The sequence below is a fragment of the Xenopus laevis genome, chromosome 1L (genome assembly GCF_017654675.1).
Source record: "Xenopus laevis strain J_2021 chromosome 1L, Xenopus_laevis_v10.1, whole genome shotgun sequence".
NCBI classification, from domain to species: Eukaryota; Metazoa; Chordata; class Amphibia; order Anura; family Pipidae; genus Xenopus; species Xenopus laevis.
This window is the reverse complement of record NC_054371.1, coordinates 165,543,445-165,568,188: the sequence shown is the minus strand read 5'-3', so window position 1 is coordinate 165,568,188 and position 24,744 is coordinate 165,543,445. Positions and strand designations below refer to the sequence as shown.

Here is a 24,744-nt window from a genome sequence, read left to right as displayed (position 1 = left end):
CCTAATTTACAGCAACATAAAAGAAAACACCATCTTTTTCTTGAAAACATTTAATTCAGAACATTTATGGTCAGAAAGCATTTCCCATTAAAATAATTAACAGTATCCAAAGTGTTAAAAAAAACAAAAAAAAGATTAGGATTAGTTATTGTGTGGTTTCTGCTCTTCAGAGAGCAGCGTTTGGACAATAGCATAAAACATGCAGCCAATTAAGAGGAGAAATGTGCAGATTAAAGGCCCCAGAGACAGCAAGGAGCCCAGAATGTAAAAGATGAACAAAAAGGCCAGAGTGCGATAGCTAGCGAGGAACCGTAGGCGGATGTGTGGGGCTGCTGGCTCAGAGGGAGAAACTGAAGTTATGGGGCTTTTTTTGCATTTCCGGGAAGAGCTGGTCAGGTGATGTCGGCAAAGCTTGCCTAAAAAATCCTTCCGAGCGCACAGGGCACCCATGCTATTTGCAAACTGAAAAGGGAAGAAAAATATATATGAAATGCAAAATGTTAAATTTTTTTTTTTTTTTTTTTTTTAAAAACTAGTCTTCTGTCATAAACACATATGTTCTAATGGCATCTGGCATAAATGCATGCTAAATGGGTTATGAGTGGCTATTATATGTTAATTTCACTTACCCTTTTATTTATCACACTTGAAAGCCGATAGAGGTAACGTACAAGCATGGCATTCTCATAGCTTCTGATTGGCTGGAGCTCAGGGTCTCCTTGGTACTCTATATCAAACTTGCGCAATCCATTTATTATCTGGAGTGATTAGATATACTAATTAGAGCGGCATCAAAAGTGGCATTGCCAGTCAAGGTCCAGGGAACTACAAGGGTAGAACTCCACAAGCGTTTTTCGTTTAATCACAGCCCGCTGACAAAAAACACGTGACAAGTCGGATGGAGTCGCACGCGTGAAGATATAATTGCACCGAATGAAAAGTTGGAGGTAAAAACTACACGGTCTGTCTGTTGGATTAAGAGGCAGCTTTCTGCGTCCACATCCGACAGTCGTGTCACATTGGATGTAATGTAGTTTTTACCTGCGAGCTTTCATTTAGTCCAAATAAAATCTTGACGTCTGCGTCTCCATCCGACTTGTCGTGTGCATTTTGTTGGGGGGCTTCGATCCGATGAAAAACGATTGTGGAGTTCTACCCTAAATGATTACATTTCTAAACTTCCTGTTTACTTAGTATTAATTATAAAATGTGGCACAATGCTTTCTGCAAGTAATTTAACATTATCCAAGTTAACCAAGCTGTATACCTTACAAATAAAGACTAGCGTAACATTTCAAGTGCAAGGATTTTTCCTACCAAGAGGTGAAATATTTATTGTAGCCAAGAGAGATTCAATCATTTAGACATGGCAGCAGCATTTTATTATTTTATTAGGTACATGTGTCTGACAAGGAGAGAGCTATCATGGGAAACATATATGCTGGGATCCTGCTCTGTAAAACAGCAAGCATAGATCCTAACCCACAACTGACAGCTTTTGTAGTTCTGGTTGTAGGGGGGTTTGTGCAAGCACTCCAAGGCTAAATAAAAATATATTTAAATACAATGGAAGTGCTACTGATCTGGCCAAATTAACTACCAACATAGAGAAAAAGAAGGGGGATTGATCAATGCACATTCCCTGGTCCCCTGTCTCATAAGTAATCTAGTATCTATGCAAGTGCATGTATTTACAAAAACAGGGGTTATTAGTAACAAAGTTATGATCATAAAATTGGTAAGCCACCATACCACGTCAAGGTAAACCCCATATGGTGGTCCCTAACTTGTTTACCTTCAGTCATAGTATTCAAAGGCTGGCACCTCCCTGCATGGTAGCATTGGGATGTCTCCTGACCTGGGCATTGGTATCAGTCAGAGGGCTTAATCCTCCCCCGCCATTAGCTTTTAAAAGAGAGAGATTGCCTAGACCACAGCATTAGTTGCAAAGGCTTAATCCTCCACTGCTTGCGGCTTTTAAGACTGCTAGAAGTCCAGCAGTTACGCTGCAGGTAGGGTTGCCACCTTTTCCAGAAAACAATACCGGCCTTACTATATATTTAGCATTTTTCCCAATTAATAACATTGGGATCAACCATAATTTTTACTGACCAGGCCGGTAAAATACCGGGCAGGTGGCAACCCTAGCTGCAGGCCAAGCTTCCATGTGGTTGTAGCACCCCCACACCCATCCCTTTAAATGGTGGTCCCATGCCTTTAAAAATGGGTGTTGGTCTGGGCAGTCTCTCTCTCTCTCTCTCTCTCTTAAAAGAGATATTAGATTACTTATGAGACAGGGGACCGGGGAATGTGCATTCATCAATCCCCTTTTTTTAAAAAAAACTAAGAAAGCAGCTACAAATCTGTACAACCTCAGCCAAGATAGCTATGTCTCAATGCTGGGAATTTTGAAGAATGTTATGGTTTGATTGACATCTGAAAACATTTATTTTTAGAGAGATTCACCACATAGATGAGGCGGCTCAGGTGCTCTGCCCCAAGCCTTCAGCATAAGGTATCGGACATCACCGTATTGTTTGTAGGGTAGCACTCAAGGAGCAGTCCTTCAGGCAGTTGTAGTAAAAAAAAAAGGAGTGCAAGTGTGGATTACAGTCTTACGCGTTTCGTGTTCTCACAACACATAGAGCCTATAACTAAGTGTTGTGAGGACACAAAACGCGTAAGGCTGTAATCCACACTTGAACTCCAATAATGACCTTTTTAACTACAACTGCCTGGAGTACTGCTTCTTGAGTGCCTACTCTAAAAACAATACGGTGTTGATAGACACCAGCTTGGTCAGCTGCCAGCTTGGTCTGGAGTGGCCAATCAGCTTTCTATAGGTTAGTGTGCGAGTTAGTAACTGAACTAAATTGTATGAATTGAAATATTGATTCTGTACTATCACCTGTTCCCTTTGCTGTTCAGGGTTTACAGATATAAAGACTTGTCTCTATACCTCTACCCATCAAATATGCTTTTGCTTTTTATGGAAACACTGCTTGAGTGTGCAAATACAATGTGTTCCTTCCTAATGCTCCCCCTGGACTATGTTCATGACAAGTTACTGCAATGTTCTTACAGAAACAAAGTCACCTTCCTAACCTGGCTGGAGAGTCTCTTACCTGGTACCTTCCTAAGGAGGTGAGGACCACACCATCTTCACTTTGTATACAGTCAGGCAGTTTATTCTTTCCATCATCATCCTGCGAGCTGTCAACATTTGCTGTAAGTTGCCCAAGTTGAGTGGGGTTCAGCTGAGTACAGACATTAATTATCAGTAACCAACCATCCTCTCATTTGGAGCATATTCAATTAATATACAATAAAGTAAATAGAATTCTAAAAAATGTGGTTGTAGAATAAATGAAGGGAAAAGTGTGCTCACCCTAAATATCTGACAAAAGTAGTCCAGTGCTTTTTCTAAATGTTCATCTGTCTTCCTAATGGTGTCATATCCAGCTTCATCCAAATCACTCCCATTGTAGGAGCCATTAAAATCTGGGGAACCCAATCCAAACCAAGACAAGAAAGACTGATTTGCAGAGGAATCTGGTGAGTGGTTAGAGATTGATTTGGCAGTTTGCTTGGCTTGGGAGATCATCTGTGCAAGTCGAAGAACCTTTGAACCAAAAGCATAAACAGTTTTGTGTTTGTAGAAAAAGGGCAGAACATAAATGCATGGCTTCAAGTTTCCATACTAACCAGGTTCCGTGCCTCTGGGCCAAACATCTGCATATACTGGCAGTCTTGTCCCTCCAGACTGAATACATGACTCTTTACTTTTAAGGAGGTATCTGTGATTGGGGGCTGCCAGGATGACAAAAAGCTACCACCAAGGTTTGGTGTCAGAAGGAGACGGTGTTGCCGGTGAGGAATGACATGTTCTGGTTTTAGAAACAGCTGTTCACCTGGCAGTTCAAAAGGAAATAGCCAATCAGCAGCTTATAATAGACACGTAGCATCCAGCCTGCATACTAGTCAGCTTAGCAGCATAGTATTTACACAACTAGAACATATATATGGTAGAAAGGTTTTAAGAATAGTTTCCATTAGTACATCTCTATACATAACTAACAATATAACTAATGTCTGATGGCTCAAATGAAAGTAGTACAACATACATGTAATTTGCACTTAGCACTTCAACTTTTGAAAGATTATAATATAAATGAAAGCATAAAAGTCTTGTATGACGTATATGCAATATATGCTTATACAGAAGAACGTTATTGTAGACCCTACAGCATGTAGAAATAGTGTGGAAGAATCCTCTCTGGCAGTACTCCTCAAAAAGGGTGAGGACTGCAGAGCAAGAGAGAAACAGGAGATAAACAAATATGGTTTTCAGCTGCAAATAGTGCATTTCCCCATACTCATATATATATATATATATATATACACCTCCTCAGTACTTCTGACATCATTATACTAAAATGCATATTTGTCCCTTAGGGCATTCCTTCCACAGCCCTAAATGTGGACAGAAAGCAGTGGTGAGGGCAGACAGTGGTTGAGATGTGTGCTCCGGAAACATAGTTATTTTAATTTTGTGGTGCAATGTGGAGTCCTGCGCGGAACAAATTTCTAAGACGCGGACCCAAACTCCCAACCCGAACCCGCATATTTACCCACTTTGAACAGCTACCCGACCCAGACCCGCAACTGACTTATCCGCAACCCACTGACCACCATCAGACCGGAAGTGATGTTGCTGAAAACCGGAAATGACATCATCAAACGTGCATGATAGTCGAGAGAGACAGAAGCATGCCGTGTGATGCAAGAGCTGTGCCGGAAATCAGATGGGAGGGAGGAGATGAGTGGAGGGAAAGCTGCAGGGAGAGAGCCGCATCAGGAAGAGATCCACAACCCGCGTCCTGCAGACCCACGACCCCGCATCTATAGCCGCACCTGAAAAGCCTACCCTCATTCCATGGGGTACCTGCTTTTTTTGGGTAACCTGCAGATACCCAACCCGCTGCAGGACTCTAGTGCAATGTCCTACATAGATTTCTGATGTTTTTCATTATATTGTTTTGTGCGATGTGATCTAGCATTGTCTGCCATTCCGTTGATCACCACCATTCTGCATATTGCCATACAAGACATGTTTTGTGTGTTTCATTTATTTTATCTTCTCACCATATTATAGTTTATTTGGAAATTTAACCTACAGACTGAGTAAATTGCCTACAGACAGGTTTGCATTATAGCAGATTTAACAGTCGGTGTGGTATAGTACCACTGATTACAGCAACAATACTAACTAGTCTGTCAGATAGTTGGAAAACAGATTTTCATGCTAGTATTTTCATGTGCTACATTTCTTTGTTATCGCTACTCCCATATTATGCTCTTCTTACCATTCAGTATCATCTCAGGTAGGTTAAGCTGAGAGAACACTTTTGCTGCCCTGAAGACCATGAGAGCATTCTTAGGGTTGACAAGGTCAGTACGAAGGGCACGACTGAGGAACCGAAGAAAGAGCTTTGTATAGAAAAGTAGATTTTCCTGCACAAAAGTGGACCTGTGTATGAAACAAATGGTGCTGCATAACGCAATATCGCATGACTATTGAGTTATATGTATACTTCAGCGCCTGCCCTGCAAAGCCTTCTTCAGGATCAGTAGGCCAGGTAAGACATTTCATATGAAGTGATTATTAAGGTGCAGCATTATATGACCAACACTCTACTTCAACAAAACAATTATTTGCAAAACAACTAAGTGACATTTAGGAAAATGTTAAGCCTATGAGAAAATCGAGTGGCCAATACTCCGCATTTCTTATCATTTAACCTCTAGACCTAGGATAATTTCTATGTTACCGGTAGTATATGAAGAAGTGTACGAGTGTGCCATTCAGAATATACTACATTGCCATGTATCCCATGAATTCTAGAGAATATCAGTCTGAAACTTTGTTTGAATAGTATAATAATGGGTCAGTAATGTCTAAGTATCCTTGTTGTGTAGTAAAATGTATAATTAATCTTGGACTGGAAATAGAATTTGCTTGGACCCCACACTTTACTATGGCATTATGCTCACATATACATATATATTCACCTGAACTGTGCAAAACTGTATGATATTTACAACAACAACGTCATTAAGGGGCGAATTTTATGCTCACCATTTTTCTGGTACATTGCGATTCTGCATTTCACCACTTACGGGGCTAGACCTTTCCAGGACATATCGCCAGGGCTGCACATAGCTTAGCCACATCTCTAGCACCTTGGACAAGAATGAAGAACATTTACTACTAGATAAGTTAAAGAGACACTAAACCATTAATCCTTCCTGTAGAATTCTGCTTAGAAGTGGAAAATAAGCTATGTTGCAATGGCTTCTCTCAATAAATAAAACACTTAAATGGGTTTTGCTACCAGTTTTTTTTAGATTTAGATAACCGCATCTACCAAACACCTGCTATGGACACAACCAAAATAAGTTTTCTAAATATAAATCAATTAAAAATTATACACCATTTCTGAAATATTCAAGTTACTTTTCACTCTCCCCCTCTAAGCATTTTTCTCTCTTCATTCAGTCTTCATGCAGGAGGTGGGAGTCGGAATTTGATTGACAGTTAAATTCAATATATCTTTTAGAGGGGCTCCTTTTGCCTAGAAGATGTATTAGAGCTCGCTATAAAATCACCAGAAGTGATTCTCTCTACATGCAGAATTTGTGGCAAAGGCAGTTATTTTGTTAGATTTTGTTTGGAGTGGAATCAGTTATTTGAATTAGCTAGGAAAGGGAGCCCCCTCCCTATAAGAGATATTTGATTTAACGGTCAATGAAAATCTGACACCCAAATCCTACATGAAGACAGATGCTGAGAGCGGGATAGTGATGATAATATTTCAAAAACAATACAGAATGTTTTATTATATTTACAAAATTCTCATTTCAGTACAATGAAGCTTAGATTAAATTTTCATTTTTGTGATATTTCCGCTTTAATAGATACATGGGAAAAGCACAACAGAAACAAAAAAATGGTATATTCACCTCTAAGACAAAAACATAAGGAGAATGAAATTGTTTAAACTGCCCTGTAAAAGTAAGTTCTTAACTTGTTAAAGGACCAGTAACATCAATTTTTTTTTTCAAAATTCGTTAGTATAGAACGAAAAATAAATACCAAGGCAAATAAAACTTTTAAGATGCAAAGCCTTTATTAAGAGATAACTTACCAAAACTACACTTCCGCTCCTCTTCTAAAACGGCGAAAGGGCGACCATCCATGCAACGGTGTTCGATTTCTCCTCCCTGGCTAGTGACAGTATGTGAAGGAGGCTGAGGTCCACTCTGCAGCGCTTCCTCTATTCCCAGCAGCAGTAGTAGGTACTGGGAGAGCCGAACCACTTGTTCCCCGTCGATGTGCCCATCTGAGTGTGCCTGGGGCTGGCAGTCCCCGCGGCTGCAGGAGAAAGCAGAGGAGCCATGCAGGCACGTGCATATTTTAGACTCCGGTTGTTACTCTGAGCTCGCTGCTAACAATTCGGACTTCAGCTCCAGCCTCTGGCTCTCCGGCAGCAAGTGCTGGCTGCAGAATCCATGGATGAGGTGGGAGAGCCGAACCACTTGCTCCCGGTCGATGCGCTACCATTCTGCAGACAGGCTGAATCGTAGTAGTAGGCTGGATGTTTGCGGGTAGTAGTGGCCAGTGTATTTAGTATAAAAAAAAAAAAAACAAGCCGGTAGCACTCCCGGCTCAAAGGCAGAGCAGAATGCCAAGCCAAGGTTTGCAGGAGCTGTCGAGCGCTTCCACATCCTCCCGGGAGAGTGCACTTGGCCACGTGGAAAGTGATGTAGTTGATCGCCTTGAGTTTGCGCAGCTCCTCCACGTCGCACTGGTTCTTCTTCACTTGCAAGTGATCCATGCGCTTGTGCACCGCAGTCCTGGGGATATTCTTCAGCAGATCAGTGCACCTGCATGGCTCCTCCACCTACTACTACTACCATTCAGCCTGTCTGCGGAATGGTAGCGCATCTACCTCATGCATGGATTCTGCAGCCAGCACTTGCCGCTGGAGAGGCAGAGGCTGCCCTCCTCCTCTTCTTTCTCGTCGGAGGAGGTAAGGCTGGAGTCAAAGTCCGACTGCTGGAAATAGGGGAAGCGCTGCAGAGCGGACCTCAGCCTCCTTCACATACTGTCACTAGAATAGCCAGGGAGGAGAAATCAAACACCGCTGCATGGATGGTCTTGAGTTTTGGTAAGTTCTCTTAGTAAAGGCTTTGCAATCTAAAAGTTTTATTTGCCTTGGTGTTTATTTTTCGTTCTATACTAACGAATTTTGAAAGAAAATTTTTTTATGTTACTGGTCCTTTAAGGTGTCAGTCTTACCGCTCTGAAGGAAGCATCAAGAGGCCAATGCCCAAAGCAGTGCTGCAGGAAGATATACAGCTTTTGCTGAATGAATCGTGGGACAACCACCCTGTTGGGAGAAGAAACAAAACAAAACTTGGAGACTAAAGAACGTAATATGTTTCAGGTTTCTACAACAACATTGAACATGTTCATGCCAAATACTAAAAATATCATGGGTATTAAACGTGAAGAAATCTTAACGCAAATGTATAATATGTATAACACAGCAGCAAAGAAACATTGCAGCTTATCAATGTACAATTCAGGAGACTGAAATATCATGGGAAATATCTAAAATGGCTCGATGTCTCGATTTTTAAGACAATATTGTATGCGAACAATGCTACAGAAATAAAGAAAAAGCTACATTCAGCATCTTTAATGACATTTATTTCTTGACTAGAAATGGAAGCTTCCTGGCCCACATACTGCATCAAGGACCGGGTCTCTAAACCTTTAACAGCCCAATAGAGGCGTATTTCAACAGCATTTCATTTAAATATCGGCCGATACATCCATTACAACAAATAACATGTGCCTTAGAATGGATATCGGCTTTTTCTGTTCAAGCTGATCCCTTTTGCACGCTACTCGTTGCAGGAACACACATTGTTCTGCAGCGCCCATGTCAGTATCAGAAACATAAATTGTACAATCAATGGCATGCAAACTGTTAAAAGAGAAAAAATATATAGAAGAGAAATACATCGATAATGCATATAGATAATGTACTTGAACTAAAGCTGGCCGGACACAGGAAGATTTGCTCATTAGGTGAAGTTACCATACAAGTAATTCTTTACCAATTTGGGCTAATCTAATTGTTTGTCTGTTTCTAAAACACTTGAAATCCTGGATAAATGTATAGGCTTCCCACTGTTAATGTTGGGTCCGGGAGCTCATGCCCCAGACCTTCAGCAAAGGGAAGTCAATCTTGGAAAATTGTGGTTGTAGGCAGGCACCAATCCCAGGGCCGGATTTACATAGTGGGCGCACCTAGGCCCACTGGCGTTCCGTCGCCCCTGTCCCCTCCCATTTATTAGTGCAAATTTTCATTATCTGGACTGAAACAATGGGGATTGGCGCACGGGAAATTTAAAAAAAATTATTGTATCTCCTGCTCATCCCCAGTGTTCCTGAACCAATGTGGGTGTGGTTGGGCAGCATGACGCTCCCCTAAAATCCTGCCGCCCTAGGCCAATAGTGACCTATAGCAGCTTTTTTTTTGGGGGGGGGGCAACAGATAACTGGCAGAAACCCTGCCTAGCTACTGCTCAAGCAGGCTGCAATATTGGCACCATACATGGGCATGCAAGATGCTGACTTGGTCTGGAGCAGCAGTTAATATTGTCAGGCCAGCTTAACTGTCTCACACACAAACACACAGTTACATCACCTTTTTAGCTCTTCCAGAGGGCTGGCAGTATGTGAGTGAGTGGAGGGAGACACTTGCTCAGGCCTGATGCTGTTACTGAAAGTATGCAGGTGTTTTACAAGAAGCCGGACCACTAGAACATGCTCTTCTGTGGGCTGGAATAACTCCTACAAAGAGGTAGATTATAAGAGACTATCAAATAGTTCTTACAAAAAACGCATACTAACAGATTTCTGGACCCAAAAAGCGCAGATCAAAATTACTTTTTATAGAGCAGATAGGGGATTTTTCAGCAGATGATCATGTGAGAGGGAGAAAATAAAAATGATCAGAGGTCTTTAGACTGCATTCACACTTTAAGTGCAGAATTAAGAAGCAAGCTGGCCAGACTAGCGTATTGTCTTGCAAGAAGCATGCAGTTCATTTTTACCAAATGTTAAAATTTAAAAACAAAGAAACAAATAAAACTAAAATTGTCTATGTAATCGAAACTGAATGGTTGATAAGAGGGGCTCAATGTTATCAAGGTGAATGCATCTTTTCAACCAAAAAGAATTCTGTACATTAGCACAATTCAGCCAAAGCAGTTTAGCGCAATCATTCGGAGGTTCAGCCAATCACAAAGCCAACATAAAGGTATGTGAGCCCTCTAAAACCTAACATATAGTAGCATGGGCTACCACTAAAGGAGCTAGAGAATTAGCTATATATATATATATGCACACTTCAGTCATAGGAAGCATATCGAAGCGAGGTTGAGCAAGACACCAAGGCTTTAGAGATTACAAGCTGGGAGCACAAATTCATTGTTTCTTCCTCCCCCTACATGACAACCCAACCCTTTAGACTTGATTCACAACACACGTGTGTGTGGCAGAGAGCTGGAAGTACTTGGTATGAATGAAGGGAGCCGGGAAGCGCAGGATAAATGGGCGGAGCGCTGGACACACTGAGCCTGTTGTGCAGAGCTTCCAGCTGAGATACAAACAGGAGTTGATGGGGGAAGAAACAAACAGAGAAATAACAAAACACAAAATATGGAGTGAGAGAAATTACATAAATCCAGAGAAAGAGGACAACATGAATATATATTTGTAATCTCTGAAAAATAATAAGCATTTTTACCCACAAAAAGTTCACTGATCTGCAGCAGCATTCCTCTGAAACGAAAATGGGGGAATAGCCCTTGCTATCTACAGCAATCTCCACATGATCACAAGCGCTTTTGGGGTAAATGTGCCATTAAATGTTAGCTGTACGAGACAGGGAATTCTTCTCTCCCGAATCTCTTAGCACATGGCATAATGTATTTATTGCAGTGTTTATGCTGCCTGCTTGAACTGTTACTGTATTGTAAAAATGTGTAACACTGGGTATATAAGCAGCACTTATAAACATGTGCGAATTGTGTGAAAATATTGCTTTCAAATCAATGTTTATACCAAATGAAATGTATTTTATTAAAAATAAACTCTCCCCCAGGAGTCATCAAACCAATAGATTGTTAGCCTCCTACCCACAAAATTCTTTATTGGGTCTCAACACCGATGTCATAAAAGCTGAATGTCAGAAATGTTATTATGATGTTATTATTACAATGCTATTATAATGTTTTTGGAATTGACTGAAACCTGACTGTACAATCAATATTAAATGATTATGTCAAAAACTCCAAATAAAAACATGCAAGGAGCAAAAACCCTGGGCGCACTTGCGCCCGCTGGGGTTATAAATGACCCCCCTACATTCGGTTGCTTTCCAACATAGGAAAACACAGCTGTATGCACCCTAAGGTGACACACAGGGCATTTTATCAGCATCAAAGATGCAATTTCAAATTCAGACAGTGTGTCAGTTCTGAATCATTGCAGCTTGCTTTTTGCATTACAATTGACATAACCTTACAAGATTCTTGGAGGAACCCTTATGCCTAAAATATTATATATATATATATATATATATATATATATATATATATATATATATATATATATATATATATATATATATATATATATATATATATATATATACACACACACATACACACACACACATACAATGTATTAAATGTCTTTACACAAGATATGGAAAATTGTTTAATCTGGCAACACCATTCAAGAGCAGATAACGCTGCAGTAAAAAGAAAGATTTATATAGATGTTGTACATTGGATATTAATGAATACTACTGCATTCACGAAATATATAAGAAAGGAAAGTGAAATGCTAAGTGAAACTGTAAGAAAAAGAAGAAGCAGCAAGACAAAGAAACATAGGAAGAAGAAACATCAAAAAAGCAAACAATGTCTAGGTCAGGAGAGGCACATTTTATCTCGCTCAAACCAAAGACTTATGTAGCATTTGCCAGAGTTGATGCTGTAAGATCCCATATTTATTGAGCTGGTGGGGGGCTGTTTGGGCCTCTGTGTACTTAAAATGCCTATTTTGAATCCCAGTCCAGGCCTGCTCTGGCAGCACCTGAAATGTCCATTTAAAGGGTTACTATCATGGGAGAAAATGTTTTTTTTCAAAATGCATCAATTACTAGTGCTGCTCCAGCAGAATTCTGCACTGAAATCCATTTCTCAAAAGAGCAAACAGATTTTTTTTATATTTAATTTTGAAATCTGTCATGGGGCTAGACTAAGTTTCCCAGCTGTCCCCAGTCATGTGACTTGTGTTCTGATAAACTTCAGTCAGTCTTTCCTGCTGCACTGCAAGTTGAAGTGATATCAACCCCCCCCCCCCAGGAGCCTAACAACAGAACAATGGGAAGGTAACCAGATAGCAGTCCCACTGAGAAACATTCAGTAACATTGAGTAGGAGAAACAACAGCCTGCCAGAAAGCAGTTCCATCCTAAAGTGCTGCCTCTTTCTCAAAGCACATGACCAGGTAAAATGACCTGAGATGGCTGCCTACACACCAATATTACAACTAAATAAATACACTTGCTGGTTCAGGAATGAAATTTTATATTGTAGAGTGAATTATTTGCAGTGTAAACAGTGTAATTTAGAAATAAAGGGATTCTGTTATGCGTTTTATGATGTCGTTTTTAAAGGAATTGTTCAGTGTGAAAATAAAAACTGGGTAAATAGATAGGCTGTGCAAAATAAAAAATGTTTCTAATATAGTTAGTTAGCCAAAAATGTAATGTATAAAGGCTGGCGTGATTTTATGTATAACAAGTCAGTCAGAGCACTACTTCCTGCTTTTCAGCTCTCTTGGATTACACAGACTGGTTACCCTGGTTACTAGACAGTAACCAATCAGAGACTTGAGGGGGGGCCACATGGGTCATTTCTGTTGCTTTTGAATCTGAGCTGAATGCTGAGAATCAATTACAAACTCACTGAACAGAAATGTACCATGTGGCCCCCCTTCAAGTCGCTGACTAACTCAGAGTTATAGAGCTGAAAAGCAGGAAGTTGGATTCTGGCTGTTTTATTAGACATCTGTTCACTCCAGCCTTTATACATTACATTTTTTCCTAACTAACTATATTAGAAACATTTTTTATTTTGCACAGCCTATTTATTTACCCAGTTTTTATTTTCACACTGAACTATTCCTTTAAGTAAATACAGTTCTATGATGGACTTTCCAATACTTGGAGGGAGCCAAACTTTTACAATAGCTGCATTGCTAAAGTATGCACATTTACTAAAAAGTGGCAGCAAAGACTAGCACAATCTCTGTGTACTATTTATAAATAAAGTACTCCCTCCTTTTAAAAGCATATTATCTGGACTGCATGGGACCATAGGCTTTCTGGATAAGGGCTTTTTCTGTAATTTGCATCTCCCTACCTTAAACCTACTAAAAATGATTAAAGAAATCCAATAGGATTGTTTTGCCCTCAGAATAATTTTTTACAGCATAGTTACCATCAAGTACAAGCTGCTGTTTTATTATTACAAAGAAATAGAAAATAATTTTAAAATTAACAAATTATTTCTCTTCCTAGGTTTATGATGATCCTTTTTGGTCGGTAAATATTGCATCTGCAAAGGGCCATTTCCTCCTTTGCACTATCAATATTCACTTCAAGAGCTTTCATCCTACCTTAGCCAAATCTTCACTACTCTATAAGAAAGATGACTTACTGTGTACCATCTGTCGTATAAAAGTTTACCTGCAGACAAGTGCACTTTTGCTCAACTCCCAGCATCCCCTGACAGAAGAGAGGTGAAGGCTAAAGATCGGACTCATGTTCAGGTACATTCTCATATTTACCCATTCCACCCTCAGCCTGCTTGTTCACATAATATTGTTTCACCTTTCCGCAAAAAGACACTAAAAAGTTCTCAACCTTTAGTCCATGATGCAGCAGTATGGTCTGTATTGTATCTGCACCATGTACAAAGTATACACCAACGGGAAAAAATTGCCCCAAAACAAATTCAGCTCTAAAAGAATTCACTCAATGTTTAGTACAACTAAGTAGAGAAATTCTGATCAACCCGCCCTCACAATCTAGGAAAGTCAATAACATATGCATTGGTTCATTAAAAGATGTGTTCCCACATAGCAGCAGTTCATACAATCCACTGTTCCTGCATTGTAAAATTAATCATAAGCAAGAAGCGTTACCTTTGCGTTTGGAGATTGCATCTTTTGGTACATTTCAAGAGAGTAGTGATGAAGCCATATCTCTACAAATACCTGGTGAAAGAAACAATTATTAAAAAGCCATAAAAAAAAAAAGAAAAAAGAAAAAAGAAATGCTCTAAAACCAGTTTTTGTCACAATATGAACTCACTTGCAGTAAGGTCTCTGTCCGCCATATTTCCTGTGCTGCAGGGTCAGCATTTACAAGATGTTGGTGAGAAATGTGTCTCTTTAAAAGACTTGTGTGAGAACCATAAGAGGTGAACGAAAGTGATGGGGATCTGAAAGCACAAGCGAAAGCAGTTTAGAAGCAAGCCCGTTGCATTTTAAAATACGACTCTCCAGTTTAGCAAAAGCTTGCAAATTTGAAACATCAAACTCTGCAATCTACAACAATCTTACCTGGGGGCTGGTGAGGGTACAGTCCCTCCTGTGTTTGGTGAATGGGGAGGTGGGACATTCCCTTCAACAGGCAGGAACCATTTCAGGTACTTGTCAACCAAAATGTAATACGCGCTGTCTGCAGTGCTAAAGTGAAGACCTTGGGGATAATTCTGAAATAATTAAAGCACACATATCAGAATATGAACATTACAGCAGATTTGTAATTATTAATTGCTAACTAACAATATTATATTTTATTTCCAAGGGTTACATTTGCTAATTTAAAGAAACACAATGGACATTGGCAACATATTCAGCTATGTTTCAACTTACTCTTTGTTTAAGGAGGCAGAAGGCAAAGTGGAACATGAAATATTCAAAGGAATCTGTAAACAAATAATTAAGGAAACAAATACGGACACAGCAAAATTTGCAACAGCAAAAACAGAAAGTTGTTTGTTTGTTTTTTATACCACTCAGATGTCCACAAAGGATACTCAAAGCAAGATTAAAGCTGACCCCTCCTGAGGCTGGGAACTGGATCTTGTTATGATACAAGGGGCATTCAGGGAGCACTCGCTCTTGTATTGATGCTCTGACTGGGCCCTTGAAACAATAAAAAAAATACATATTGATATAGATGGATAAAATTAGTTTTTCCTGAAATTCAAGGCTTATGGCACATGTAGCATTTCTGTGCAATAGTATTCTAACTGGAGGAGAAGTATCCACTACATCTCCCCATACCTCCTTGCTAAATGGAAACTACTAGGGGCGAGGTGAATTTTCGAATGAAAAAAAAAAATCGAATTTAAAGCTACCTTTTGTGTACTTCGACTAGGGAATAGTCCGAATTCGATTTGAATTTGAAAAATATTCGAAAATCGAAATTTATCATGTACCGCCTCTTTAAAAATTCAACCGACCATTTGCCATCTAAAACCTCCCGAATTGCTGTTTTAGCCTATGGGGGACCTCCTCAAACCTATTTGGTTTTGGTGGACTTTGAAAAATCAATGTTTTTTTGGGAAAAACTTTGAATCTAATTCAAACGCTCTTTTCATTCGATTGGCTTTATTTCGGCTGGTCTTGTTGAATTTATAATTTTTTTTAATTCGAAATTCGACCCTTGATAAATATGCCCCTAGTGTCAGGCAACTTTCAGCTCGAAAATGCACATTTTAAAATCACCTGTGCATGGGTGGAGAAATGCTGTATGCACCTATAGCTATACAGGCAAGGAAAAAAACAACCTACTGGAAGGAAGGAGACAGGAAAATCATATTTGTATTCTTCAGCCTGCAGCTTATAAACCAACTTCATCATTGCTCCACTAGAATAAGAAAAGATATAGGATAGTGTTAATGAATGAAATCATACTGGATAGATACAAGTACTGTATCCTTTAGCTCTGCACCATGCACAATGGCAATAGTGCAGATTTATTTTTCATCACCTTTGCTCTTGCAAATTCAGCATTTTTGCCCCACCTCACCCTTTTAACTTGCCCAGAAACAACCTTTTTAGTTGGGAAGCACTTTTACTAACCATCTCATCACTCTGATGGTTAATTCGTTCCAGTCAGCTCTAATTCACCAGCACCGAATCTTCTGTGACTGGTGTATGCACAGTGCAGAAACACGGAACAGAACCATATGTGCATTATAATTAAAGGATAGGGCTTGTGCCAAACACATTTTTGTCCATTGTTTTAATCACAAAAACTCATGGTACATCTTGTTGGCTGTGCTTAACCCCCCCCCCCCCAGCACATGCAAAAAATGTCAGAAAATACCAATATAAATCTCTGGTGGTAAAACATCAGAATCACATAATCAAGCAAAAGCTCCTGCTAACAAAACAGTCACAACAAATGGTGAAGGGGGTGGTTACATACTGGTAATCTATTATCTAATTCTTAATACATAGCAAAACAGGATACTTTTTTTTTTACTATAGTGCACTGTTTGTTTTCCAATCTGCCCTATAGAAAATGTACGGTGTTGTATATATGCAAACAGTGTTATCATAATATATTACCTTGGATCCAAAAATTCCAAGGCAGTATGAAATTCCAGTGGATTGATACGCTCATGTAAGCCACGGAGGTTCCAACCCAGTATACTTCCATCCAGACTGCCAAAGACTGTTTCTATTAGCCATGGAAAAATAGCATGAAGCTCCTAAATAGAAAAAGGGAAAAATGCATAGCATAAGCAACTGTTGCATGCAAGGGAACATCTGTGTGATTAATTATATAGCTACATTGTTCTACCTGCTGCTAGAAGGTTAGATAGTTAATCAATTGTTTCTTAAAAGTACACAGTGAAATTAATACATAAGGTCCTCACACAGCCACCAGGGCATTTAGTTGTGGAAAAGTAACACCAAAAAAATGAAAGGGTTTTACAGTAATGAAAATATCATTTACTGTTGCCCTGCACTGGTAAAACTGATCTGTTTTGCTGCTGTGTTGCAATGGCATTTTTTTTTAAAAAAAAGGCTATCTGGCATAGGTTAAATAATAGATAACACCATTATGTTCTACAGAGCTTATCTGCTATCTGCTGTGTAACCTGAGCCTTTTCTCCTTTAAATGGCTGCCCCCATTGCTACACAGCAGCTTATTTATATAAACAATAGTAGTGTTTCTGAAACAAACACAGCAGTTTTACCAGTGCAGGGCAACACTGCATTATATTTTTATTACTTTAAATCACTATAATTTTTTGATATTACTGTTCCTTTAAAGGAGAAGGAAAGATATGGAGGCATTTTATTGCCAATAGATTAGCTGCAATAGTGCAAGCTAGAATGCTATATTTATTCTGTAGAATGTTTTACCATACCTGAGTAAACAGCTCTAGAAACTCTCTGTTTGTTTAGAATATGAGCTGCAGTATTAATGTGGTGTGACATCACTTCCTGCCTGAGTCTCTCCCTGCTCTGGGCTCAGATTACAGTAGAGAAGGGAGGGGGTGGGGGAAGAGGAGCAAACTGAGCATGCTCTTGCCCAGGGCAATGAGGTTTAAGCTGAAGGCAGGAAGTCTGATACAGAAGCCCATATGTACACAATAGAAGGAAAGAAATGCTGTGTTTCTTTTGTCAGGGGACTTAGAGCAACATTACTTTGGGGGTTTACTGGTATATTTAGATGGACCTTTCTGATAAGGCTTACTTAGTTTTAACCTTTCCTTCTCCTTTAAGGTTTTTGTAGCCTTTTGTTGTATTGTTATTCAGCTAAGGGCTGGGAAAAGTTGTATAACTGTGTGGTAAGGTTGTGATTCAATATGGACTATACTTTTATTAAAACTGAGATCATACACGTAAATAAAAAAAGATGAAGCTCAACAGATACAAATGAAGGTCCACGTTCTAGGTTCTAAACCTATTGCTTGGGGAGCAAAGAACATTTAAATCAGAATATGCAACTGAAGATCATGAAATTACATTAAGGACTCTTTACTGATCCAACCTCCAGCCAGCTGGAAAACTGACCAATAAAGATTTTCTTTGCTCCAGTGATCTTTAGTCACTGGTGCCAGTGCTGCAGACCTAGCAGTTTTGAAATGTGTTGTAACTTAATAGCCAAGCACTGGCATGTGCTAGAAATCGATAGTCAGTTGTTTCCATATTTGGCACTATTAATGACACACAGGCATTTGAAGAACTCAAGAGATGATTTGGTAAATGTTTTAAATCCTAGGACCTGAAAAATACAGGTTGTTTGGCTTAATGTGACAGTGAGATGTTTTTTATGGATAATGCATTAACTACAGTGTACTTATAAAAACAAAAACAGTGGTACAACCCATTACAGGAAAGTATAAGATGCATGACTTTTTGAATTCTAAAACTATCTGATAACGTGTGAAATGTCCAACCAGTTGTAAAGCATAACTTCAGCTAACATTTCAGGCAAAAAATAGGTGAAAATTTCAGTGAGCTCAAACTTGATATACAAACTCAATTGATGCTCTGCAACCTGAGGGGATAAATGAGGATAAAAAATATCAGATTTTTTTTATGTTAGGTTGGGGGAAAAAAAGAGAAAATAAATTAATCTTAGTTTTACAAAGTAGGTTGGATTGGCCTGGAGATACTTAGATATGTTTTAAGCATAAAGCATTGTCTATTGTCTTGAGCAGTTGAATTTCTGGTGCATACCCTTAGACATGGGACTGGACCATTACATTAGGGTAAACAGGCAATTAGATATCGGAAGTCAGTGCTCTATTCCACTTACCTTAGCAGGGAAATCCTCTATGACTCGAACGAGGTCCTGACACCTCTGTAAAAACGGCTTGGTTACACAATCAGCCTTCAGTGATCCCTGCAAAGGAATTCAGTAACAAATTGGAAAGTTTGTTTTCACGGATTATAGTCACTATTTTCATACTGATCTACAGTCTATGCTCAATAGAGATTACTAAAAAGCTAACACTCCTATATTTTGACAGGCCTTATGTATTTACCAGATTTCACCAGAATGTGGATATGTACTCATTTTGGGGCACCAAGCATAAAAATAAGTCAGAAGCCAACAAGTGTTTTTAACTACTGCAAAAGGGCCATCACCAAGGCTAATAAATAAAATATAGACCCAGCTCTTTACAGAGCACCATAAATTGGGTTGCTTCCATAACGAATTACAGGTATGGGACCGGTTATCCAGAATGCTCAGGACCTGGGGTTTTTTGGATAACGGATCTTTCCGTAATTTGGATCTTCATATCCTAAGTCTACTAGAAAATTATGTAAACATTCAATAAACCCAAAAACCTGTTTTTGCTTCCAATGAGGATTAATTAAATCTTAATTTGGATCAAGTACAAGGTACTGATTTAGTATTAGAGAGAAAAAGGAAATCATTTTTTAAATTTTGGATTATTTGATTACTGATTATAATGGAGTCTATGGGAGACAACCTTTCTGTAATTGTGAGCTTTCTGAATAATGGGTTTCCAAATAACAGATCCTATACCTGTATTAGCAAAAGTTACACAAAACATTATATAGGCACAGTTCAGTGGTGTTCAAATGATAGCCTTTTATTGAGCTTCCATTTGTTTACTCATTACATACAAAATTGTTGTTTTTTTTAGTAAAACTGTCATTTAGGGTACTGGCCCCTATTTAATACCATAGGTGCACTTTTTGCACCTATTAACCCAACACTACCAATTAAGACATTTGTTTGCTTTTATTATTATTACAACAGCACCAGATTGATCAAAGCCAAAATGAACTAAACTCATACATGGCACAGTAGGACTTTACACTTCCAAATAACAGAAGCAGTGCATCCCTATAACTGCTGTGACAACTACTAACTGGAATTTACAGAGCAGCTTCTGGCAGACACTGGGCTCAGAGCAGGCCTGGACTGGCAATCTGTGGGTTCTGGCAAATGCCAGAGGGGCTGCTGTAAATTGCCATCGACCGTCACTGAATATTGGGCTGGTGGTGTTGGGGGGGGGGCTTGTTTGGGCCTCTGTGCACCTAAAATGCCAGGGCCTATTTTGAATCTCAGTCCAGACCTGGCTCAGAGTGTCCCCGAGGAAGTGGGTTGTGACACCTGCAGCCATTTGTTTATGTACTGTGTGTATGTATGAGACATTCTATCATGTGCCCACTTGTAGAAAGGATTAGTAAGGGGGACTGTGTATATTCTATGGATTCGCTGATCCCCAAACCCATTGCTCTGGATTAAAGAAAGGCCATCACTCACAGTGCACATTTTAAACAAATAATTCTATTTTTGTTCATGTTCTCCAGTTTCTCTGTAATAATAACACAGTACCTTGCACCTGGTCCCACCCAAGATATAAATGATCCTTACTAGAGCCAAAATTGGGTGTTACGTAAAGTTTAGATTATTTTTAGAAGACTTAAAGCATGGAGATTCCAATTACAAAAAAGATCCCTCATCCCGAAAACCCCAGGTCCCGAGCATTGTGAACAAGAAAGTGTAGACCCTGGCTCCTAATTCCTGTCCATGGAACTGTTAGCATTGTATGTGTGTTCTTTACCATTCATACTAAACTGCTGCATGATACATACAAACTGCTGACAAGATCTATCGCCTGTGATCAGCATGAGGTGCATATGACAGGAATAAAGACGCGCAAGTATAGCGAGCAATGAAAGGTAAACTCCTTTACCAGCAGAAAACTGGGCTGCGGACTCCCGCCAGCAAGTAGCATTGTCTCCTTCCGGTTTTCTTGCGTTACCGATTCGAGCCTCGCGCCACACACGGTGAAAAGTTTAAGCGTCCCCGTGACGTCATATCCCTGCTCCAGACGGCGACGCTAGTCGTCCTTACCAGAGAGAGGTTTACGTCGCGCAGGGTGACGCCTCCTGCACGCAATAGCGGTTCGTAGTATTAGCAGTGGCTAGTATAAGCGAACAAGACGTAGCTTGAGTTTATGATGTTTTGAAGTCACTGCGAGGATGTGAAAGAACCTCCAACTTTACACCTTTGAGCAAAATGGCTCTTTGCTTACCAGTAATACCAGAGCTGAGGAGCATTCACTGTCTGAGAATGTTACAAAATAAATAAATACGTCTGACTAAATTCTTTAAAAAAGTTAGCATTTTTATATCTGAAATGCATCCCTTCTATGCTAGTTATTCTTCTGTTTTTCTCTTCTAAGGGACAGGGCACAAGCTCATTTAATTTGGGTAAATTTAGTCGCCTGGCGATAAATCACCTCTTCTGTAGGGCGACTAATGTCCCAGAACTGCCTCCCGCCGGCTAGAATCTAATTTGCTGACGGGATGGCACACAGAGCACTTTGTTTTCCGAAGTTTCCTCATGAGGTAACTTCAGACGACTTCGGAAAATGAATCGAACTGTGCCATGCCGCCTTTGTTTTACATTCTAGCCGTCGGGAGGCAGTTCAGGGAGATTAATCGCCCCGAAGAAGAGGAGAGTTGTCGTTGGGCGACTAATCTCCCCGAATCTTGGCGTGTCTCTGGCCTAAATCTCCCCGAATCTTCGTGTTTGCCCTTACCCTAAAACCTAATTGGCAATACTCTTTACCGTTTCCAATATTAGGGTGAGCCCTATAAGAGGGAATGCATTTAGGGGCTGATGTACCAACGATTGCATTTTTTTCCCCACAAATCTCTAAAAATGTATTTTCTGAAAAACTCTTTAGGATTATATTTTTTTTGCTTTATAGTGTGACATTTATATTCTATGCATACTGTATATTTTAAGTATATTTTGAGTCATTCTCTAAGCTCAGTAAGTGACACATAGAGCATGTGCTGTGAATCAGCAGAACATGGGGAGCTACTGGGGCATCTTCAGACAAACAGATCTTCCCTGCTAAAATCCTGTGGTTGCCTTGGGCTGATACAGAAGTCCAAAACACAATGTACAGCATTTCTAATCTGCTTCTTTAGTTAAGCTTTACTTCTCATTTAGCAAAGAATTTAGTTATGAGCAGAGTGGGAGCACAGTTTGAAGCCCATCCTGAATAAAGTCCTTTATGGCCAGTTGATTGGCCAGGATTAGTGGTTTAGGTGTATGGTGCATTATATGTTTAGAGTGCAGAAATGTTCTCATGGAAAACCACAAATGTGTTGAATCATTTGCGGCAGCTGTATTGCTTACAATACATATGTGCATCTGTTTTTTGACATCTTTAATGAGAACTAAATGTAAGATATAAGTTATTAGTTGTTTTTGTATGTAATTCTTTTTGTTTCGTGTATACACCCATTTATTGTGCATCACTGTGTGTGTTGGCACTTTATAAATATATGTTCAGAAGTAAAGTCTACTTCCATACATCCAGGGCCCACACCGGGTTTATTATGACTTTATTTGTAGGTTTTGTAAGACAATGCTCTATGTATAACAGAAGCACAAGAAACAAACATAATTAATAAGTAATTAAGAGTCATACTGTAATTGTTTTCAAATAATTTCGCAAGTTTACATAATTTGGCCAATTTTTCTGACTTAACATTTTTGGTATTTCAACATGGAGTTTGCCTGAAATCTCACTGAAATGACTGACGCAATGGCATCTAGAATTCTGCAGCGGGTACTGTGGGTTACCCGCAACTAAAAAAATGGGTTGCGAGTAGGCCTTTCAAATGCGTGTATAGATGCAGGTTGGTGGGTTTCAGTTCTTATCTATAGCAAGTTTTACTGTTTTACACATTTTTGAAAATGTTTTCTGCCCCACCCACTTCTGATGTTGTCACTTCCAGCTTACAACAACACTTCCTGTTTAATGATGGTCAGGGGGTCACGGTTCAAACTTTGGTTCAATGGAGGACTCTAGTGATATTCTATTATTTCTGCGTCAGAATGAGAGAGGAAACCATTGCTATTTCCCTACCTGCTGATTAAATTTTAACTCTATTGATCTGACAGGATTCAAGGACTGTATTTCTGTTCAAACATTGACAATGGTTTCAACATCACGCTGCTCTTCTCAGAAACCTTTTGAAACATTATAAACAAGCATTTCTTACATTAACATATACTGGAGTAGTGTAATGAATAATTGTTACTATGAAAATATTTTTTAAATAGGGCAGTTAATTAGTAATTAGTAATAATTAATTAGTAACTTAGCTCCTTTGAGGCTACTCTAATATACTTTTTTTTAACCTAGTAAGAACAGAACCAATCCTTATAACCATAAAAGGGCAGTATATCAGCAAATTATGTTACTGCTTAGGAATGAAGATGATTGTTATTGTTACATACTGTGTAAATAAAGCTGAACAGACACAATCAAGTGGCTGAAAAATTGCATAAATCAACAGATGGGCTTTTTAAATTTACAGTAGTTACTGTCTTTAAAAAGTGTTTAACCCTTTCCATACTATTTTACTTAATGGAGAAGGAAAGCTACTAAGGCAGTTTATTGCCAATAGATTAGCTATAGTGCAAGTTGTAACACTATATTTATTCTGCAGAATGCTTTACCATGCCTGAGTAAACAGCTCTAGAAAATCTCTGTTTGTTTAGGATAGCAGCTGCCATATTGGCTTGGTGTGACATCACTTCTTGCCTGAGTCTCTGCTCGCTCATATCTATGGGCTCAGATTACAGCAGGACTGGGAGGTGGGAGGACAGAAAAGGGAGGGGGAGAGGGAGAGAGGAGCAAACTGAGCATGCTCAAGCCCTAGCCCTGGAGGTTTATTCTGAAAACAGGAAGTCTGATACAGAAGTCCATGTGTACACCATAGAAGAAAAGAAATGCTTTGTTTCTTTTGACAGGAGTGAGGACTCAGAGCAGCATTACTTTGAGGGTTTGCTGGTGTATTTATATAGACCTTTCTGATAAAACTTAGTTTTAACCTTTCCTTCTCCTTTGAAAAGCCTGCCTTAGCTATGTGAGTGCTATACAAATTGCAAAACCATTCCTTGTACTCTCACAAAAATAGTGTCCCATGGGCAAATCATTTCCAAGAATGTATTGTAAACTGTTGGTGGCAGTATCTTTCTAAAATCTGTGTAACCACTGTGGTCAACATACCACTCACCAAAATAACAAAATATCTTTAATATGGTTAGAAATTATAAGCAGTGTAAATATTCAGTCAAATAAAAGACTGACAGCCTACAGCAGATTTGGGATAATATGTATAATTAATGTATGTGTATTATGTTTAGTATTGTATAAAATGTGTGTGAATATGTATATGGGAGGATTTTAGTATATATCTACTAGACAAACAACCTCTGTTTTAGAATATATGCCTGCTTCAGTGGGCTAACCTTATGTATCAGTAAAAGGCAACCATTATTCCAAAATTACTTGCAAGGATGTTTGAATGATCAAGACTGGTACATGGCTAGAACTAATGAACTCTTGGGGGGGTATTTACTAAAGCTCTTATCTCCTTAAAACAAACTCCCATCCACAAATTAAACTAATTTATCAATAATTCTTCAAAAAAAAATCAGAGTGTAAAAACCTAGCGGAAAATTATTGCGTCATTCGGAATAGT

General features: G+C 39.2%; 1 protein-coding gene across 3 annotated transcripts; it reads right to left on the bottom strand.

The window, feature by feature from the left end:
- Positions 1–34: 34 nt before the first annotated feature.
- smpd4.L (sphingomyelin phosphodiesterase 4 L homeolog) lies at positions 35–21,122 on the bottom strand. Of its 3 annotated transcripts, none has more exons than XM_041581864.1 (19): positions 20,925–21,122; positions 19,007–19,093; positions 16,801–16,943; positions 16,018–16,093; positions 15,258–15,366; positions 15,094–15,146; positions 14,779–14,930; positions 14,528–14,657; positions 14,359–14,430; positions 10,626–10,736; positions 9,783–9,928; positions 8,363–8,453; positions 6,140–6,243; positions 5,367–5,530; positions 3,706–3,911; positions 3,389–3,622; positions 3,126–3,257; positions 630–758; positions 35–462 (listed from the first exon to the last, which is right to left on the bottom strand). In XM_041581864.1, exons 1-19 carry the CDS (start codon positions 20,964–20,966, stop codon positions 142–144), a joined length of 2,502 nt encoding a protein of 833 aa, XP_041437798.1. In that variant the 5' UTR covers positions 20,967–21,122; the 3' UTR covers positions 35–141. The 3 variants fall into 3 exon arrangements, with proteins under 3 accessions (XP_041437798.1, XP_041437805.1, NP_001088184.1); XM_041581871.1 differs by having other exon boundaries at positions 10,653–10,736; positions 20,925–21,121; NM_001094715.1 differs by lacking the exon at positions 10,626–10,736 and having other exon boundaries at positions 20,925–21,032.
- Between the last annotated feature and the right edge of the window lie 3,622 nt (positions 21,123–24,744).

What these genes read in the sequence shown, in the direction of transcription:
- smpd4.L (XM_041581864.1), bottom strand. Translation starts at nt 20,966, where the DNA reads ATGCTACTTGCTGGCGGGAGTCCGCAGCCCAGTTTTCTGCTG. An exon ending in CAGCTCTCTGCCACACACAC is followed by an intron (nt 9,929 to 10,625) that starts GTGTGTTGTGAA and finishes ACCTCTTTGTAG; the next exon opens with GAGTTATTCCAGCCCACAGA. An exon ending in TTGATGCTTCCTTCAGAGCG is followed by an intron (nt 6,244 to 8,362) that starts GTAAGACTGACA and finishes TTCTTGTCCAAG; the next exon opens with GTGCTAGAGATGTGGCTAAG.